Genomic DNA, 21,582 nt, shown 5'->3' on the forward strand with positions numbered 1-21,582 from the left:
TCAGAAAAATTAATTGTCAGGCAGTCTGGGACGTACAAGAACCAGAGTTGGTCCCAGCGCGTTTTTCTGCGGTACACTTGATTCGACTTGATATGCTTGCCAGGTGCTAAACGAAAACTGTGATTTTTTTTCTTTTAAATATAGTAATTTGTCGATATGATACAACTTTCTAAAGACTGCTGATATACATCTAGCTTCCAAACATAGCTGCAGTAAGTTGTTGGCGTTTTCGGGATCTGGTGCTGAACTTCGCGGAAGCATGATATCGGCCGCGTGTGAAGCACGGGAGGAGACATCCAAGCAACGTTGCATCCAAAGAAGGCAGAGTCCTTTGTTGCTGCGGTGTAGCGAGCGTGCAGAATTCATTAGGATTGGTTTTCAAGAGATTGTTTTGAGCGGTGTCATAGAATAGAAACAAAACCGAAATTCTATGATCACTCCCTTGAAACAAAACTGAAACTAGCAAAATGCGCTACCTCCTCTTTTTTTTTTTTTTTACTCCTGTTTTTTTTTTGGCAATTATTGAAACAGATAAAATATCTGACGGTAAATGATTAGATTAGAAGTTCCACTGATATGTGGAAAAAAGGAGTAAAGCTTAAAATTTCTAAAAGCGCCTAATTCGTCCAAATACTAAAAATACGGCTGGTTAGTCAAGTGGGTATCGTATCAATAAACATGGCGTCGCGCTTGTAGCAGCGTGCGCTTGCGTAGTGTCAACAGGACCAGAGACTTATTTGCAAGCTTTTACCGTTTATCGTGTATTGTGGTATTTCTGTGTTCTTGATTGAACTTCAAGGACACCAGTTGCATTCAAAATGGCTGAGTTTGTTCAAAAGAACATCGAAAACTTCATCCCGGAGTTGGAGCAGATGCAACGGATCGGTCTCTTCACGAGGGATCAAATACGGTATGCCCGAGTTTCGCAGCTCAAGTTTGCTTCGCGTTTAAGTTTTGGTCACTTACGATGACCCTAAGGATAGTGATACATGGCTACGTTATGCTTATAAGTAAATACACATGAAGTTAATTACTGGGACGACTGCTTCAAGAATCGAACGTTTCTGTCACCAAGCTGGGCTGACTCTATTGGCTGACTGCTAGAGTTCAGGGTTTGCTCCAGATATGCTCAAATGATCGTTACATGTGAAAAAAAAAAAAAAAATTGTATAGGAGAAAAGTTTACCGGATTTAAGAGAAACAGAAAAAAAAAAATTGACCGAAATAAGTATTCACCAAAACCATCAGATGCGGTGAAAAGCTGCTTATAGCCCCTTCCCCTGGCAAATGCCGAGCGCTCCGCGCTAGCGGTCGTCGAGCGGTCGGCCTCTGAGCGATTGGTCACGTGATCCATCCGAGTGGCACGCGCTGCGGAGCAAATCGAGCGTAACGCTCCCAGCGCCACCGCTTCCAGAGCGTCTGCTCTCGCTTTTGAACAGTTGTGGTTCCCATTGCTATCTTGATGAAATCATGAAGTTCTGATCAAAACTTTATGCTTTGACAAAAAATTGATTGTTTACTACCTGATTAACGATGATCCGGACGTAAAGACACAATTTATTTTTCCATACAGTTATAAGCCCGATAAAGACAACTAGAAGAACTTGTACGAGCCGTAGGATGCTATTAAGCAATACCAAACACGTATGCCGTAAAGCGATTGTCATCTCCGAGGGTGACTTCCATCTGCGGAGTATTTAGCGTATTGTCTTCTAATTATTCCAAGTACATTACAGAGACCACAAAACAAACAAACGACATGCCTAGCTTTTCATCCGAATAGGCGCGCACAACGCCTTCGGCGTAAGGCGGTAGCTTGGGCCTCTTCGCTGGCCAGCCAAAAGACTCGGCAAACACTTCGCCGAGAACGGCTGCCTCATTGTCACTCGAGCTGGAGCTAAGCTGGTACCTTCGTCGCTGTCACTGTGTTTTATTAGACCTCCTGAAATTAACTGCAACGATGTCATCGCCGCAGTATGCTCGGGCGAGTCGGTCATAACGAGGGGAACGAAAACAAGCACACCAAGAAAGCCCAACCAGCAATCGAAACAAAAAAGCTGCGAAACACCTTCACTCTGTCGATAACGAAACTGAAACATTGCGAGAGACGACTACAGATCGTACTCCTCCGAAAAAGGCTGTGCGGAGAACTACTCCGGACGCTCCGCCACTTTTCTATGGAGCGGTTGGAGCCGCTCGGCAAGCGCCCCACTGGCTCCGATCTACAAGCGGCACACGGAGAGATTGCTCGCATCTCGCGAGGGAAACAAGAATCCGCTCGCCGAGCGCTCGCTATTTGCCAGGGGAAGGGGCTATTACTTTTTGGCATAGGCGGAGTGCCAAAGCTTCGTCTAAGTCGTTCCCCGCAGCAGGGCCAAAGCTACTGAGCGTACAGAGGCGACACTCTTGCGCGGCGGAATATAGTACTTGTAGTAAGGGCTCTTTCCTTGTCTGTATCACCATAGATGCAGTACTGGCATGTACAGTAATGCTGTAATACTCCTCTGTGCCTAAAAACGACAATAATTTAAGCTGTTTGGCTTTGATATTTTCGTATATGTTTTAATTTAAGTGCAAGAACACTAAGCGATAGTCATTTATGTTTTGGTTTATTGCTTCGCAAAGAGACGCTAAAGTGATACACCATAATTAATTATCTACCAATATACTGTTTAGAAATTGCAGTAAGTGACTCCGTCAATAGCATAATCAACATGAGTTAAAAGCCCCATCACAACACAGCGGAAGACTGCGGCGGGGTAGTGGTTTGCCCAAGCCGCTTTTCGCAAAATGGCGGCATGCGCCGAATCGCCTGTGAGGTACCAATCAAATGTGCTCTATTATCCAAAACAAGCGAAGCAGTTGGCGTTGAACGTGCTGGGAGTAGGGCAAAAAGAATGCGGCAAGGGAGCGACTGTAAGTTCCATAGTTCCAGAGGGTTTAGTAAGAGCATTTGAACCTACCTTTTGTTATCTTTCTGGACTTGGTTCAGATCGGAAGGTTGAAAGAGGCTACTCACATTGGGCAGAAAAGAAGGTAAAAGTCACGTTTAATACCTATACGTTTAATACTTATAGTGCGATCGGGGTGGCTACGCAGGCTGAGGTTCCGTTCACCGTCGCCACACAGGCGTTTGAGTTCCAAACGTGCGCATGCACACACAGTGCTCGGGCCTCACGAGGTATCGTCTTCTTTTTAGGGGGTCGCTTACTTGTGGGAAAAAGTAGCATGATGTTTTGAGCAGGCAGCCTCGTGGCTTCGTCGAACGTTCAGTCGCCGCGAGCAGATGACAAGCAGACGACGTGCGGAAGAACACGTTAGGGGGGTTGGCCCTCCTGGTTGGCTGAGGACATCTGTAGGTTCCACACTGCTGCACGGAACTACTGACCATTATTGTTTTTGATATATATAAATGATATAGCTACGCATATTGCAGAACCAGTAAAACTAAAACTTTTTGCAGATGATTGCCTTCTTTACTCTGTCATAAACAATACTAATGATCAATTAGCTCTTAATAGGAACCTGGAAAATCTAAGGCAATGGTGTGAGGACTGGCAAATGCAAATAAATTTTCGTAAGTCGACATATATCCATATAATGAACAAAAAAAGTGTTTTGAAATTTTGTTATAATATAGGCAATGTTAATTTGAGTGTTGTAAACAGTTTTAAGTACCTTGGTGTGGTGATCTCACACGATTTGCAATGGCGCACCCATATAGATAATGTCTACTCCTCTGCCTATCGAAGTTTGTGCTTTCTTAAACGAAAGTTAAAACATGCAACTAGTAATGCCAAAATCACAGCTTATAAGACAATGATCCGTCCTATTTTAGAGTGCGCCAGCATAATGGAGTCCAAACAAAAAAGTAGACATCAATAGACTAGAAAAAATTCAAAGGCAGGCTGCACGTTTCATTCTGAATAAATACAAACGAACAGACTCTGTGACTGAAATGCTTAGCCAGTGTGGACTTCAATCATTAGAAACTAGACGGAGAATAGCGCACCTAAAGTTCTTATTTGCGTTGTATAACAATCACTTAAACATTGAACCTGAACTATATTTAAATGAAACACATAAACGATCGTGCAGATTAAATCACAATAAAACAATCCAACCGTATAATAGTAGGATAGACTTTTTAAATATTCATTCTTTGTGCAAACTATTGAAGACTGGAACCAACTTCCAGATTATGTCATTAATTCTGCAAAATGTCCCAATTCGAATCTTCTTTAGAAGAGATATTTACCCAGCAATAAATAAGAAGGGCGTTTTTCCTTTTTTTCTATTTCACTTCTTTTTACAAAGTGTGGCGATATGGTTCATGTTGTCTTCAATTAAAAATTGTATAACAGTCTTCTTCTATTACGTACATATGTATAGAGTTCAAATTTTTGATATGACTGTATATATATTGTTGTTACCTCTCCTGTAATAGCCTTCAAGTGAAGGCTGACAGTATTCTTAAATAAATAAATAAAAAAAAAAAATAAAAGATAGAGTATAGCACGGATTTGAGAACAGGTTTAATCGCATCGCCTCACAGACGTCATAGGGACGCAACATTCACGTAAACATATTCTTTTATCATTACATTTTGATCTTGATGTGGCATCAGTCCAAAGCATTTATTCTGCCGGCCGCCGGCACAATATCACCTGCAGAAGTGTGCCTGCAGTTGTGTGGATACTGATTATGTTGTACTAACGGGGGACAACTGCCGGCAATTGTTCCTACGGGCTGTTATGCTGGCTGCCGGCAAAATATCTGCATCCTTTCTTTTATTTGTGTGGGAGGGAGGTGAAGGTGCACATGCCAAGATCTCAAACAACACAGAACTAGCATAGTTGAAACCATGAGATTCAATGCACTAGGGGTTCCTCAAGTTGTGTTTACTTGCATCTATGGAGGAAACCGAGTTTTTGTCCAGGTCTGTCAAAAAGGAGGTGGGCTTATCTCTGGTGAACTTTTCTCTGGTGGACGTCAGGCAAATCAGTGAATGCTCCGAAACTCCGGTGTTGTTTTAGTCGGATACAGTGCCTGAAATTTCCAAAATTCTTATGAGGATCCAGTGAATGCTTTGTCCTTGTGTCAAAGTTCTAGCTCAGCAATTGGCATCTTGAGATTGCTAATATTCCTTGATAATCAGGCTAATGCTTTCTCCCCGTGGCAAAGTCCTAACTCAGTAATTGGCATTTGTGGTAGTACTTTCGTGTACCAGCTTATCACGACATTTCCGTCCCCAACCTAAACTAACTTAATATTTTATAAGGTTATTAGGGTTCATACAAGGAGTGCGCAAGGGGAAAAGAATGAACTTCCTCAGCTAATTAACTTACTAATTTAATATTCAGCATGTTTAGCTCAGGATTGAACTATTCAGTTACACGTAAATTTGACTTATGTGTCGTGCACATAAACAAGCAAGGTCTGTGTGTAATCATATTGCCTGGTCTTGCAGAGAAATCTTGAGAAGAAGGAAACGATTCGAGTACCGTCTCCGTCGCATGAAGAAGTCGAAGGAAGATTTTCTGAAGTACATCCAGGTGGGTGGTGCCATTCTGTGCAGGTGTGCTACAATTAGGAATGCCGCAAACCTCTTGCAGTTTGAGTTTGAAATGGTTGGAAGATTTAAAGCTTCTTAAAGGTTTCAGCTCAATGCCTCATGCTTTTCAGAAGTGTGGGTGGTTATGTCGTGAATTTTTAGAGGGCTGAGTCTTACAGGCACTTTGCACATGAGTCTTGGGAATGTCGAGTGAACCTCGGAGCACAGAATTGTCATTTCCAAGAAATCATACGGTGCATGATTTGTGTACACTATATACAATGCCATCAAAAGCAAACAAACTGCAAATTTCAAAAAGATTTTTAGAAAGCTTTTAGATTTTCTAACAAGGTTTGACTTGGTTAGAGAATTGGAAGGTTTGTTTGAACCAGTGAACTTAGCGGGCTTGCAATTTCGATTAACATCAAACATTCCTAACCTTATGCTGCTATTATTTTTTAACCTCTGGTTCTAATAAGGTTGCAGCATTTCTTGCTACAACAGCTTTTTGTGCTTTTGTTTCTTGCAGTATGAGCTGAATTTGTATGACCTGCTTCAGAAGCGAAGAACGGTAAGCTTTGTTTAATAGAGCAGTTCGTTGCCACAATTTCTGATTGCTAATACGTTATGTGCAACATTTTGCAGAGGTTGGGGATAACTGAGAAGAGGAATGACATTGATTTGCTGATAGCAAAGAGAGTGAACAGGCTTTTCAAGGTAGGTGATTTTTATAGAAATTCAAAGCATTTAGTATTCAGAAGTTGCTTTTCCATCAGATTAGTCATAGCTTTAATATGTTAATGTTGGTTTCATTTACCTGCTGCAACATAGAAAGCAGTGCTGATGTTCAAGAGCGACTCAAAGCTGTGGCTGTCTCACATCGAGTTCTGCACACGCATGGTGAGTTCCAATACAGGTTTTCTCCTGCCCTTCCTTTGATCTTTGCACAAGAAAATGAACTGGTGCAATAGCATAGCTTGGTAAAGTTCAAAGGGATACTTCAACGAAATTTGAAATATACCCGTCGTGGTCAGAAATGGATGAATATGATCCACAATATTTGTAAATGACAATCACATGTTTGTATTTTAAGCCTGATGGCTGTATTTTTTGTTATAAACGGCCCACTCTGGCAAGCGCTCGGAGAGCAGCCAGCGGAGAGCACATGATATCCGCTGCAATCATTACGTAGATTGTCTCGGGGCGAGCAAAGCTGCGGGAGGCTGACATCGAGAGGATGTCTCAGCCCTTTCAGCCACCTAAGCAGTCAAAGCACCACCACAACTAACCCCAAAGCTGCTATTGTATAAATATTGAGTGCAGGGTTAATCTTCTACAATCTTATGGAGGGACAATAGCGATGTCTGGGAAATACAAAAGAGAGTCTCCGGAAGAGGGGAGTTCCTCCTTCCCCTCTCCTCTCGTGGTGGCTAGAGGCGAGACAGTTATCGTCACTACCTGTCAAGGTTCTTAGACGGGCATTTTAAAGGAGTTGTTAGTGACATCCACCAGGTGCCCTTTGCTAATTGTTTAATTTGTTTTAAAATTCCTTTTCCTGTTTTTTTCAACAAAAGATTGGTGTGTCTGAAGTGATACTGCTCCCTTGAACATGAATGCCAAGAAATAAGCGCCGAAATTTCGTTGTAGTATCCCTTCTTCCACTGTAGTAGCTTTCGCTTTATAAGCTTGTTTCTGAAGTATGGGCCTTCTATCAAATGGCTTCTATCAACAGTGAAGAAATGTGAGCCTAGGCATTCATTGGATGTTCATAGGGAACGCTATGGATACCTTGAACCACGGAATGGTAGCCAGAAAATGTGTGGAGAAGAAAATGCACTGTTCTCATTGATTGGTTCTAGGTCATAATCCAAAACTAATTTGTTCGTAGCTGAGCCCTTTTAAACCAGTAATTGATTCAGCTGCAAAGTAATTTATTCAGCAACTGCAATTTTAACATTTTAGGAAGTGGGAACAAGCACATAAGCACAAGCACACCACTGCTTATGTGGACCATTGCACAATATACCACTTATATTGGCTGATAAAATTCCTACTGGTCGAGGTAATTTTTATGCATTCAGAGTTAGCTCTGATTTATGTTTGACATTTGGCCTCAAGCAGATGGATTCTATGCATGGTTGTCACAGTGATGTTTGCACCTTGTAGGGTTGGGAGCACGCCGTCAGCTCGCTGTACACGCGAATGCTCCAACTGCACAGCAAAAGGCCAGGTAACACTTAACACACTCATCACTTCCACATCATGGTCAAATCAGATGTATCTTAAGTTTTGCCTTGAAGCATTAATTTTAAGGAGCAATATTGCTTTCTGTGACTTTCTTAAGGGCTTGAAATGTACCCAATGCATTCCAGAGATCTGGGTGGCTGCTGCCAAGTGGCAGCTGGAACAAAACAACTCTCCCGAGATGGCACGCAAGCTTCTGCAGAGGGGACTGCTCTTCAACGACAACTCCCAGCTCCTGTGGCATGAGGTTCACCTCCTTTCTCCCTGCCCCTTTTTTGGTCTTTCTGCTTATGTGAAACACACTTACCATAATAGGTAGCTTGGTTTTTGGTTGCCTACTCTGGAAATGCCAGCTGTTTTTTTTTTCTTCTTTAACATTTTTTAAAGTTATATTTTTGGGGAATTTCAAATTCATAGAGCATTGCAAAATTCCCAATTTCTACAATCCCCGATTTATTTTTCAAAAATGGTAGTAATGTTTGTTGAATGTAATAATAAGCGTACATCCTTGTCAAAATTAGCAGCTGCCTTAAAAGCATACTGCCTGCATATTCTAAATGTTGAACAGCTACCTGTGCATAGAAAACATAGTAAGAATTCAGGCGAGCTGGTGAACATAACCATGTTGAATGAACCTGAGGGGGTTGAAGAGAAACATCAAAATGTAGAAGGAACAGAAAATAGGCAGGACGACATCATATTTTCTATTTTCTGTTTCTTCTGCATTTGGATGTTTCTCTTCTACCCCAGTCTCAGGTTAATTCAACATGCCCATCCATACTTGTTCAGATATTCGCTGGTTAGTAGGTATAAGTTTGAAGTTCCTTTCATCAACTGGTATTCACTTTCACAATTGCTCGCTTGTTTATTTTCGCCACAGTGGGTTTACACCTGGCATCTGCATGAAAGTGCAACAATATGTGATGCCTGTCCCATTTTGCAAGGACAAATGTTTGCCTGTTGACAGATTAAAATGTGGGTGTTTGTAAAAAACTTGTTTACAAATGCTCAGTACAGTCTGTAATCTGCACCTGTTCAAACCAATATTTTTTATTTCTTTTTTTGCTTTTCATCTTTTCAGTACTTTCGAATGGAGCTGATCTACACAGATAAGGTATGCACCATATTCATTTTGACACTGATAGTGTTTTCAAATACTGAAACTACTTTTGGACTCTCATCAACTTCATTTGAAACTTCCAGATGAGGAAAAGAAGGGATGTGCTTGGACTGGAGAAGGTATGTTTTTTTATACATTTTTTATAACTCCATTGTGCCCCTGTGCAAGCTGCCTTAGAATTAATCATATAATCATAATTGTTTTACGTCTTTTGCACTCTAGCTTAAAACAGAGACTTATGATGTTCATGTTCAGCATCCACCTTATGGATCTCTCTGCTATCTATCTCCTCGGAAAGGAGTAAAATTTAATGTTAATCTGGGAACCACATTTCCATCAGTCATCTGCATAATGCTGAGACACAGAAGTGAAGTATAGCTGGTAAGGCTGAATTTTCTTGCCTTTGAAGGAAGAAGCTGCTGCAACGGATGCCGTGCTCGCAGCAAAGATCCCATCTCTTGTATACAAAGCTGCCACCAAGGCTATTCCAGGTAAGGTATTTGCAACTAAAAGTGACTATGGAAGGCGAATACATTATGTTCATGACTTTCTTCACTTACATGGCACACATGGTTGCCATAGCACAGTTAGTTTGTTGAATGTCTAATCAATTGGTGAGGCAGTTAGTCATCTGTTTGGATTAGAACTCCATTATAGTATTGTCCGAGACACCTCTGGTAATTGACTGCAACATGCGGCAGCTTGTATGCATTTAGTAACCTACACACTACTGCTGTGGCATTGCTGAAATACACGTTTGTCTATAGCTGTTCGGTTAGGCATGTTTCTCTATGTCCGAACGGCTCGAAAAAGACTGGCCGTATGCAGAGTAGAAGTTTGTTACGTGATCATATCCTTTTTGTTTTTGCTTTTTTTTTTTTTTGCACCATTTCCTTTAAAATCCATATTGCACAATAACTAGCATTCTTTCGTGTTTAGATTTATTAGAAATTTTGGTGTTAATGCATAGATTTCTTTTCATCTCATTGCTACACCTGTATCTCCCGTTAATTTTTTTCTCAGGCGTGACCTTCGCCCTGTCATTCCTGCCACTCTGCTCACCTTTTGAGTTTGCGGCACCCTTGGAGGATGAGATCTACAGAGAGTGAGCTTTCCTACATGTGTTCCTAGTGCATGCTGTTTGAAAACAGGGAAAACCATTACTCTTATTAAAACATTGCAACTTCCCGTGTCTCAGGGTCCAAGAGCAGTATTCGGACAAAGAGGAGACATGGGACGCCCTTGCACGTAGGCATCTGTCCAAACGACGGAAGAAAGAAGTCGCTGCCAAAGATGACGGTATGTCTGGGCTATTATATGAATAAAGATATGAAATTTTAAGTGCCACTGTGTTGGGGTGAAACTATGGTTGCCGTCAATTATTTTGTGCTACGTTGCCAAGGCGAGTGCCACCTCCAAAGTGCTGCAGCCCTGTACTGTTGCCAGATCATGTGACTTAGTCTTCCCTTCCATTTGCACTTACTCACATGCAAAGAAAATGTGGTGGAGCACTGTGGAAGCTATGCTAGCCTTAGAGGGATACTTCAACGAAATTTGAAATATATACCCGTCGTGTTCAGAAATAGGTTGAATATCATCCACAATATCCGTAAATGACAATCACACATCTGTATTTTGAGTCTGGTGGCTGTGTTTCTTTGTTATAAACGGCCCACTCTAGCAAGCGCTCGGAGAAGTCCCAGCTTAGAGCACGTGACATCCGACACAATCGTGACATACTTTGTCTCGGGACCTCACGTCCGGACTCGGCAGACGCTGCGTGCTATTTCAGCCAATCCCGCTCTGTGGACGTAGCCCGTGATATGCTTTCCGCGGATCACTGTGCCCCTTCTCTAAGGTCACGTGATATTCACACGGCCTTGAATAGGCCCCGATGGCTCCTAGCATCCGCTGAAAGCAGCCGAAGCTCACCAGCGATCGGAACATCCCAAGTAACCCCAAAGCTGCCTTTGTGCGAATTATGAGTGACGGGTTAATCTTCTACATTCTCGTAGAGGGACAATAGTGACTTCTGGGACACACAAACGAGAATGTCGGGGAGAGGGGAGTTCTTCCTTCCCCTCTCTTCTCGTCGTGGCCAGAGACGAGACAGGCACCATCCCTACCTCTCAAGGTGCCTAGACGGGCATTACAAACGAGGCTTTAGCGACATCCACCGGGTGCTCTTTGCTAATCGTTTAATTCGTTTTAAAATTCCTTTTCCGGTCTTTTTCAACAAGAGATTGGTGTGTCTGCTGTGATAATGCTCCCTTGAACACGAATATACCAAGAAATAAGCGTCGAAATTTCGTTGTAGTATTCCTTTAGCAACGTAACGCGAAATAATTGACGCAGAGTATAGCCTATTGGGTGGCTTCATAGGTTAAACATCCTTCCTACTTTGTGACCAATGTGGGTTCTTGCTTGTTTTTTTTAAAAAGCTTTTACTATTTTGAAATTTCTTTTTTATATGGTTTCAACTTTTCTTTTAAATGCGAAGGTGAAACTAGGTATTAGAGATGCAAAGGAAGCATGTGAGGACATTATTTGGTTCTCTGGTGTTGCTACAAAACATGTCACTTGTGTGCGGCATGGGATAAGGTAGAAATCGTCACTTTTAATCAGTTTGGTTGCTTGGTCACAGATTCGGCACCTTGCTAAATACAACTCACTTTTTTGTTTGTGTAGAAAACGCAGATCGGCCAAAGAAATCCATCGTCGAGGCCCGTTCTGTTTTTGAATGCGCCGTCTCAGTGCTGCCTACAGGTAACCATTTTTGTTTGGTTTCTTTGCTTCACACTTCTGGTAGTGTGCTTCGACTCACGATTTTTTATTGCAGAAAAAATGTGGAAGCTGTATATTCAGTTCTACCTGGAGCTCCTTGAGAAGTCACATTCTCAGAAGAATGCAGAGAAGGTACTGAAAATATTGCCTCCTCTTCGTTACCAACAATGCTTTCTTCTTTGTATTTCTTTTTAGATTAAGAATTTGTGCATCACTTTCCTTTATCTTAGAGATTGCTTCGGGTGCTGGACATCATGAAGAGAGCCTCCGATGAAAACCAACTCACCCTGGAGCATCACTTGGAGTGGGTGAGTGTTTGTCATTATCTTATTTCATCCCTTTTGTGGGCAGTTCATTCTGCTCAGCCAATGGCTACTTTTTGCCCGCTTTTTCTTCGTCTTGGTGCCTCTACGGTATGCTTCCTTTGAATAAAACTCGAAGACACACCAGTGACAGCTTATCCTCCTCTTAAAAACAAAAGAATACATTCTTTGGATACTACATTCCCTGCCAGTTTCTTTGCACATTCATCTGTGCAGGCAAAATGGAGGTACCGTTCCAGCACACCCCATATGCATTATATGAATTACACATTTTCGTGAACAATTCAAGTGAATTAGCAGCCTTGCAAAAAGTTGCCAGGGTCAAAGGCTCGGCGTCAAGTAGCAGGTGAACCAGCTGTATGAATGCGAGCAGACAACGATTCTTGTGGGCTCAGCCGGGCTGCGTATTGTCCCTATGTTATCCATAGGCCATGGGTTCTCAAACTGGGTTCCTAGAAACCGGAAGCTTCCCCAGAGTACCCTGACGGGCTTCCCCGGGCTCCCAAATTTTTTCGACTATCTCTACCCCTATGTAAAGTATTTTTGAGCCGTGAGTTTTGACCGACGGTCAAGAAACTCCTTCCAGTCTCGGCTTTAAAGCGGCAAAGTGGTAGAGAAGCCTATAGACCATATAAACTGTAATGCCCCTAATAATAAGTCCTTGGCTCACTGTTATGCGTCAGTAGATGGCTCATATCCGCCGAAGTATCGCTTTAACGAGGAAAACCGTTTACCTAGAAGCGGGGACGGTCAAGGAAATTTGGGGAACCTCTGAAGGGGCTCTGGGGAACAGCCATATGTTTCTAGGAACCGAGTTTGAGAGACCCTGCTGTATATGAAGACACAGGAAGCGAAAGGTTTGTGGTTCAGAGCCTAGGGCATTCTCCACTAAAGTGCCGGCTGGTCGGCGCAGGTGAAACTGCTGCAGAACTGCGGCGAGGCCGACGCGGCTGCCACGTGCGCCGAGGCTGCCGCGGAAAAGTGGGACCGGTCCACCGAGGCGTGGCTGCTGCTGCTGGAAATGCAGATCCTGCAATCGCTCGAGACCGACGCCGTGAGAGCCACCTTCGAGAGGGCCCTCAAGCACGTTCCAAAAGAGGTGCGTCGCACTGGTGCTCCTCGGGTAGCTTCCTGAACGCCGTGGAAGAGGGGCGTTTATGTTCCTTTCAGCTGCATGCTGCTACTGAAGTTGTACCCTCGTTAGAGACACTGTGGGGCACCTATGGTCGGCAACAGGTTAATAACCCGATGGAAGCTCCATCTCTAGCGCAAGCTCGTTGTATTTTGTCGGGTTTTGGCTGCACTTACGCCAACGTGCTATCAAATTCAGAAAGCTCGCGTTTGACGTGGAACGTCTATTGGGTTCTTAACTTCTGACCGACCATAGCTTAAAAATTAGGGTCCCTCGTTTTCGGGTAAAACCCGATGTTCCCCGATGTCTACACCCTGGACATGTTTCTTTGAAAATCGGGTAAAAGCCCGATTTTTTTCCCGAGGTTTGAAATTGAATTTCACCATTTTCCAAATTAGTCTGCTCCGAAAATATTTCTAGGAAACAAAGGGGTGGTGGGTACATGTGTGCTAGCTCCAGATCTCGCAAACAAACCTAGATTCTGTTGGCTTCGATGAGCTGCGGTTACATAGATCGATCCCCAAAATGTTGCTTTTATGTCTATTGGGAATTTTGTTTTGCCCTCTTTTTTCTGTTTCAACCAGCGCAAAAGGAGGAGAAAGAAAAAAAAGTTATAAAAAAACTACTTTCAAAACTTAAATAAAAAAAAAAAAAGTTCAGCCTTTCCACTCTCGTGAAGAAGGAAGACCAGCGGAGCTGTACTCGATACACTGTGTGCTTCTTCTTCGTCATCCTCTGTTATTGACGCTGTTTGCTACGATGATTTCCCACCAACGCGCCCAACTATCCATTCTTTTATTATAGCTGGAAAGGTTGGCGCCACCTACGAGCGACGGCGGTAACCATACTGGTTGTGTGCTTACTGCTGTCGCTTATAGATGGTGGTAGCTGTCCAGGTAGGTTTATGTTGACATACCGGATGCGATTCTGGGGAACCCAGCCCTTAACAGCTTTGCTGTAAAAAAAATATATATTTTTTTTTCTTCTGCAAACTGAAGTGATATTGTTGTGCATTGCAAATGTATGCGTAAGCTCTCAATTCAGGTATGTCCGAAGACCTAACAGGGCTAGGGTGGAGACAGAAATGCTGCACAAGCAGAAGTTATGTAAGCAATGAGGATTATGAAAAATCGAAAAGCCCTAGTGAGCTTTTATATCATGCTCCAATACTGTCTTGTGTACTTATAATTGAATTGATTGTGAAAAAAAGAAAAACATTCCAATATGGAAACTGAATAATGCTCTTTATTGTTATTTATACTTATATATTTCTAAGTATAAGCTCAAATACTCTTATTCTAGGATGAGTTCTTGAAAAACCCGATTTCTCCCCAATGGCCAGCTTGGAACAAAGCACCAAATTTTTAACCCGATTTTTCAAAAATATAAAACCTGAAAATTAAGGACCCTATTCATAATGAATCTGCAGTGATATCTCTGTAAAACACCTTGTGCTTGTCAGCTGCATATGCAAATGATGTATTTCTTTTTGATTTCACATAGTAATAGCCCCCAAAAAGTTCTATGACACTGGGTGTCAAGAAACAGGTGAAAGCCAGTGTTTTGTGATGAAAAAAACTTAGGTGCAAAAGTAGAATTTGCTCTATTTTGGGAATGGGTGTGTACTTTGGTTGTGTTGGCAAGAGTGTATCCCCTCATTAAGTTGGGTGAGCGGTCATGGGTACTCGTGTAACAGGAAACTAAGTTATAGCATTAGTACTGTAGTGTTGTGGGAATATTCGAGCTTTCGAATAGTAGTTTCGAATAATAAGCTATTCAATATTCGCTTTGAGGTAAACTGGGATATTAATATTTTTCGAAGTGTTAATAATCGCGGCAGGTTAGTCCCGTTGACCACACTTCTCACCCAGTACGGGTGCACTGCGCAGAAGCAACAACCGCGGAAGTGATCCCCGCAGATGTTGCTTCTCCGCAGTGCACCGGTGCTCGGTGAAAAGCACACTCAACGGGGCTAACCCGCCGCGATCAACATTTCAAAACATACAAATATTGCAGTCGCGTGCATGGGGCAAAAGCACACCTTTAAGGCGGGATGGTGCAAGCGCGCCTGGCGTATTTAAAAAGAAACTAACTTTGTCAGTGTTGATACCCGCATTGCAGTAAAATTTTCAAAATTAAACTGTGACTATTATGCAAGAGTATATGCTAGCCACAGATGCCATGACACCTGCACTCATAAGTTGTGATTCTTGTTTTTAAATTTTAAATTTAAGAAACAGTATTTGCATGTTCCAAAATTTATAAATCCCCTATATTAGGTATAGCTGGGCATCTCTACATGTTTATTTTTTTTTTAAAATCCGTCATTTCCTTGCCGTCACTATGTAGGAATTAGACTATTTGCTTTGAATTCACTTCAAACTCAAAACCCACTATTTGCACTTGACTAACTGGCGTTGCTGACATACCATTTGCATTCCCTGGTTCAGCTATGAAGGTCTAACTGACCGTATTGATTACCTGTGTGATTTTATTTTTTCAGTTTCTGATGGTGACATAAAGTTAGTATGTGAAGTTGGGATATCTGAAAGTCTGTGTAAATGTCAGCATCAAAACATATCAAAAACAAAAACAATCTTGTTTTGCTCCCAGAGCCAGATTCAAACTGTTTTATGCAGGGTTTATTCTGAATTGGCCGTTCATTTTGGGAAGGCAGTGTAATATCTCTTTTCTAAAGGGAAAGCTACCACATTACAAGCCTCATGGTGTTCATGCTCAACTTGTTTTACCTGCACAGCATGATGGTGGAGCGAGGGATGAGCTAGCACCCTTCAACAAATAGACAAACAGATGAAGAACCAGTCAGAGTTTGATTTTGGGGTTCTGATATCATGCTACTGCTCTGCCTAGGTTGGCAGACAGTGGTGTCTGTCCCAGCACCACACACACTCTTTGGTGGTAGTCCATAGCAAGGTTTCCAGAACGCATCTCTTCCGAACGGATCCTAGCGCGCTCCATAGGTGCTGGAGTGAGAATCGAGGACATCTTGCAGGACGTCTGTTCACTTGGACGAATCCTACTCCAGATTCTTGTGAGCGAAGCAGAATGTATCTTTCATCAAAAGAATTAACCTCTTTGGCTGTGGTTCTCAACCATTGATCTTTTGCGGACCCGTTGTGGATCGGCAGAGATGATGGAGGACCCCATTCGTGGTGAAGGTTAATTTTGATGATTTAATGAATGAATATAGCTAAGCGCTAGTGTGGAGTAGACTTCTCTCACTAACACACATACGAGAAAACTCGCTCGAAAATCGGAACGTTTCTTCTCAATCTTGAAAAAAGACAACTTTTATTGTGCCGGGCTTGATTGATGAGACAGGGCTTTGCTGACCCCTACAATGCCTTTGCAGACCCCAAAGGGTCCTCGGACCCCCATTTGAGAACCACTGTTTTATAGCATAGCAACTAGCTTCGTTTTTATTTGTGTTTCTTCATTGTATGCTTAGCTCTGCTCTGGCTGGCGAATGGTGGTGGACGCTACGTCTAAACAAATTAGTAAAACTGAAATAGAAAACAGTTCTTTCCTAGATTATAGTTCCCTGGTACTTTGGGTATCATTTGCTTTCTGTTTCTCATTTCTCTTCCTCTTTGGCTTTTATTTGGATGCACGAAATTGACCTTAGGTGCATCGAATTAACTGCAAAGTGTTCCAGATGTGCATCATTGATTGCTGTGTGTATCATTTGTGACAAACATGTTGGAAAGTTTGCAAGAGTTGTTTGCTTTCAAGGTGTTTTACCAATCTTTGACCTTTGCAGGAGTCTCTTCCGATCTGGCAGTTTGGGGTCACGTGGATGTCGGCAGCCTGTCCCACCAAGGCCATTGAATTTCTGGAGGTACCTATGTCTTTTTCCTTGCTGTGCGGTCAGCCCTGCACTTAACTCGCCACACTTAAAGTGTAGTGCCCTTATTTGCAAGCTCATTCTCAGCTGTGCTATGGCAAGGGATCTGAGAATATGTCCTATACTAAGCCTCCCTTATGCATTCCATTCGTAGAACAATGCTCCACGCACATAGTTTGACAAGCTGCTGTTACATGTTTATTTTTCAGGGAGGACTGTACTTCCCACCGGCTGTTTGCATTTACATTAAAGAAAAACTTCTCGAACTCAACTGCCTCTACCATGGCTACAAGGCTGCCAGAAAGTTCTACAAAAGGTGGGTCAAGTTTTAATTTTTTCCTGCACAGCCGCTTCTGCCACGCTTCTCAAATGGCACAGTATGAAACTGCTAAACCCGACCCAAGCCTTGTTGGCCAACAAATTTGTGGTGCGGTATGGCAGATCACGTTGATTGTTGATTGTCACAGGACGACACTCTATAAGCAGAGAAACGTTTGGAAGACACTGGGGAATATGTTTTTGCTTTAAAATGTGAAGGGCAAGCTAGGCAAAAGAACAAAATTTAAGTAATATTTTTTTTTATAAAAACCTAAAAGCTTTTTTCTTTTTTTTGTTAGTAGAATTGTTGTGAGGAATTATTTCTCGCAGGCATGGGTAAAATGCAAGCACTTGTTTTGTTTGCAGTACCGTGGTACCACCAGCCATTGGGAAAATGGTGTGCCATTTTTCTTTACGTTAATTTTTTAGAACATTTGCCCCATTATCTTTGGAACTCTAGGCTAACTGTTGAAAGGTAAGACTGGGTGTTTTTTTAAGATTTCAAATTAAATATTAAACAGGACAGGAAAGGCGGATGGATGTTCATCTTTCATGTGCTTTTTACTTTTCCTTAGTTGGTAGTGTTGAAATTTTTCAAATAAAGAAAGCAATGAACACAATTATTTTACCCAAATTATTGAGGCATATCTAAAAGCAAAGATTTGCAAAATCTGGGTAGTAAAAACTGTAGAGTCTTTTTAATGCTTTTAGGGAAATTTTAAGGTATCAAGCATTTTTATCCAGGTAGGGAAAGTCGTAGAAGAAACAGCTTAACCCTTTCAAATGCTATGTACACAAACGTGTACATCTAAAACCCTCGCTTTGTTTCACAAATTGTATATAGAATCATTTCAACAATTTTAGCGGAATTCCGTGCTTTATGTCTGGCAACCAAAATTTGTGAAGAAAATTATGGGGAAAATTTTTCAAACAGGACAAATGTTTTCTATGATAAAAATGGAGAGCCACATTTGAAAGGTAAAAATTGTTCAACCACCCATGTCTATCTACAACTTGCACAATCTGAGATGAAATCACCCTTGTACAAAGGTTTTCTTTTTTACAATAAAGAGATTTAGAAGAAATATTTGCTTAAGGTGAAGTTCTCTGCCAAGTTAATATGACTGTTTTGTGTTGCCAGAATCTCTTTCTCTTATAATGAGACATTTTCCTGCTGTTGATTGCAGGATGCTTCTGCTGAAGCCGCTGTCACTTGGGTTCTTCCAAGCAATGGTCAACATAGAGAATGCTCATGTAAGTATATGGAGAAACCTCCCTTTCTGCTTGTCTCCTTGGGCTCGTCTTAACGGTTCAATAATGTGTCTTTTATTATGCCAGGCCACTCCGTCGGCGCACCGACTGAGGGGATACTTTGAAGACGCCACCCTGGAATTTGGCCAGAGTTGTGCTGGTAAGCCAAAGAAGAGACTTTAAAACTAGCCACCATCCTGTCAGAGCACTAGAAAGCATCAGTCATGACAAGCGGCTGGGTCATATGATTCGCACATTTAGGTAGAGAACAGTCATGTCTGTTCATTCGTTTATGGTTTCCTCCTACTATATGTGTAATGCACCAGCATATTCTTACATCATAGAACTGAAGAGGTGATTTCGTTGCCACAGTTCCAGGTAGAATGCAGGGCAGCATAATGAAATCTGATTATGATTTGTACTTAGATAAAGAAGATATGTAATCATTTCATTTAATTTCATTTATTTTTTCCTCAAGGCCCAAAGGCATCATAAAGGGGGAGAGCAGGAAAAAGATTGAACAATGTCAAAATGCAAATTAGAAGTTAGGCATAATCAACAAGAAAAGTAATTATTAATGGCAGTTCTAAAAATCTCTGAGCCTGTGATGGTGACAGTTGTCCCGGGAAGGTGGTTCCGGTCCTGTGACAATGTAGCAGTAACCAAAAACACTATGATTACTACTAGCTAATTGTGCAGTAATTATAGATGCTATGATTACTGCTAATTCTGCAAGTAACCAGACACTATGATTACTACTAATTCTGCAGTAATCGTAGACTCGATCGCTGAGCGTATAGTTTTTTGTCGGTGTGTTTTTTTCTTGTAGAGCTGTGGTTGAAGTACATCACTTTCGAGCTGAAACACGCCGAAGGAAAGCCAGAGTGTGCTGGTGTCCTCTACCAGCGAGCCGTCAAGGCCCTGAAGGACGAACTGGTGGACGAGTTCATCGCCAGGTACACCCTCCTGGACCCTGGACAAGCTGAAATGGATGATTGAGACCTCTCGCTTTGTCAACAACCGTCCCTGTGAATACGCTGGCGAATCAATACACTCATAAGCCTACTTTATGGTCGGTCTCATCGATAACAAATTGTTTTATGGCCAGAGGGGATTGCTGGGACGGGCCACTTTAGGTTTCCGGAAAGTGTTGAATTGCTGGCCGACTTTGCTACCGGAATAGAAGAGGAGGGCAGGCTTTTATTTTCTGGAGCATGGGAAGTGCGGGCGAAGGACACGGTTCTTGGAACCTTTCCCTTGGCAAACTGCCAGACTACAGCTTTTATCCTGATCATAGAATGTGTTCATAATGGGGAATGGGAGCAACGTCATTCCCCAAATGGGTGATGATGTGCTCCATTTGCAAATGGGGAACCAGAGCAAATTAATTACATCTGCTGTCTAAAGATTGGTTCACACACTCCCGACTGCTTACAACCGTTTGCTTTCAAACCCCTTAAAACGTCTTGCTACGAGAGCAGACGGGCGCAATCTACTGGGTAGCCGTAGAATGCTCGGCATTTCTGTATGTCTCTTTTTTTTTCTCGCATTATTCTTTTTTTTGGCTTGGAAAACTTTTGACACTGTTATGGACAACCATTTCTCCTAGCTCGTGTATGTACATTTGATGTCGCAAATACCACAAAACTTTCACTATGGCGAAATACAGTTGCAGCGTCTCCTCATGGATGCCGCCAGCATGCCAGCGTATTCTCTTCTAAGAGATCACAAGAACTAGGTCGTAAGCAAATGTGAGTGCATGAACGGACTTGGAAGAATGGGCCGTTTCCGGGGTTTCCACGGCGCATGCGCAGCAGCAACAGACAGGAGTCCGCCATTTTTGGGTGGCGTGGTGCGTCCGGCTCGGGACTGCGGGAGGCAGCGGTGGTCGCGCGTTTTGAAGTTCTCCGACGTGCCCCAACGCTGTTCCGTTGTCGGCTGCTGAATAACGACAGCAAGCGTTGTCGCGGTTTAAGTTTCTTCAGGTTTCCTTCTATTGGCCTGCATCCTATGAAGCTGCAGCTGTGGATTCGGGCGTTCCGGCGAAACAGTGTGGACGGTCCAAATATTTACACAGCACTGAGGTAAAGCGTCTATGCTGCACAGTTTGTTGTTATGTGCATACCCGGAAAGAGAAATAGGAGCAGCTGTTTCACTACCGCGACTGCATCTGCTGGTCTTGTGGCTGAATAGAAAGAGAAAACAACCAACTTGCTGTGTTGGCTTCATTTATGTATCAAGTAAAAAAAAAAAGAAAAAAGAGTTTTTAACATTGTCTATAGGCGCAAGACTCAAAATAGACAGATGTGGCCGATTTCGTGTTTTTTCTTCATTGTCGAGGCTCGCTCAGAAATCGGCGGAGATATTTATTAAAAATGTATTTTAGTCGTGAATTTGCCCTTGTGAAATTTCGAAGTGTTACTCCCTTCCAGTAAAAAAAACGAGACCAACAAACTTGCCAGGGTGCTCGCAAACGAATGAGTGGTCCCCGAACGCCTCCGCCGTTGACCCGGGCAAGCTTGTTTGTCTATTTTTTCACAAGAATGAAGCTACACTTTGAAATTTCACAAGGTAAAATTTCACTTAAATACACCTTTGATGAAAATTTGAGTTTGGTAGGTGGAGCGCCGACTTTTTCGGACGATTTTAGGGTGAGCCTTCATATTTATGAGAATACATCTTTATCAATTAAAAATTTCGAGCAAGCTAAACAAATAGCCCGCAACTAAAAAGAATCTTGCCTGAACTGTAACCTGTTTTCGAATATTTTCTGAGTTTACTGCCGGTACTGCAAATAACATGGATCTTAGTTTAATAACCGTTTGTACTTTTTCATTTGTCGAAGAGAGCTTCAACTGTGCCCCGTCAGTGTTTCAGAAAAAAAATCTACAAACGGACGAAGTCGTCCGTAGTCAACACATACATTGAAAAAACCTAGACCACTCGGTGGCCGAGTGGTCTAGCGCACACCAGCTCGGAGCACGTGGAGCG

At 42.4% G+C, this 21,582-nt stretch overlaps 1 protein-coding gene across 1 annotated transcript; it reads left to right on the top strand.

The window, feature by feature from the left end:
* The first annotated feature begins 660 nt into the window (after nucleotides 1–660).
* LOC8050990 (U3 small nucleolar RNA-associated protein 6 homolog) lies at nucleotides 661–19,656 on the top strand. The gene is made up of 21 exons (XM_029987261.3): nucleotides 661–910; nucleotides 5,471–5,555; nucleotides 6,084–6,125; nucleotides 6,200–6,271; nucleotides 6,386–6,454; nucleotides 7,721–7,784; nucleotides 7,927–8,045; nucleotides 8,880–8,912; nucleotides 9,002–9,037; nucleotides 9,328–9,409; nucleotides 9,942–10,023; nucleotides 10,117–10,217; nucleotides 11,607–11,684; nucleotides 11,758–11,834; nucleotides 11,933–12,010; nucleotides 12,939–13,124; nucleotides 16,939–17,016; nucleotides 17,232–17,338; nucleotides 18,528–18,594; nucleotides 18,679–18,751; nucleotides 19,421–19,656. The coding sequence occupies exons 1-21, from the start codon at nucleotides 819–821 to the stop codon at nucleotides 19,588–19,590; spliced, it is 1,791 nt and encodes a 596-aa protein (XP_029843121.2). The 5' UTR covers nucleotides 661–818; the 3' UTR covers nucleotides 19,591–19,656.
* The last annotated feature ends 1,926 nt before the right edge of the window (nucleotides 19,657–21,582 follow it).

Source organism: Ixodes scapularis, unplaced genomic scaffold, assembly GCF_016920785.2.
Source record: "Ixodes scapularis isolate PalLabHiFi unplaced genomic scaffold, ASM1692078v2 PGA_scaffold2__306_contigs__length_199485367, whole genome shotgun sequence".
Classification (NCBI taxonomy): Eukaryota; Metazoa; Arthropoda; class Arachnida; order Ixodida; family Ixodidae; genus Ixodes; species Ixodes scapularis.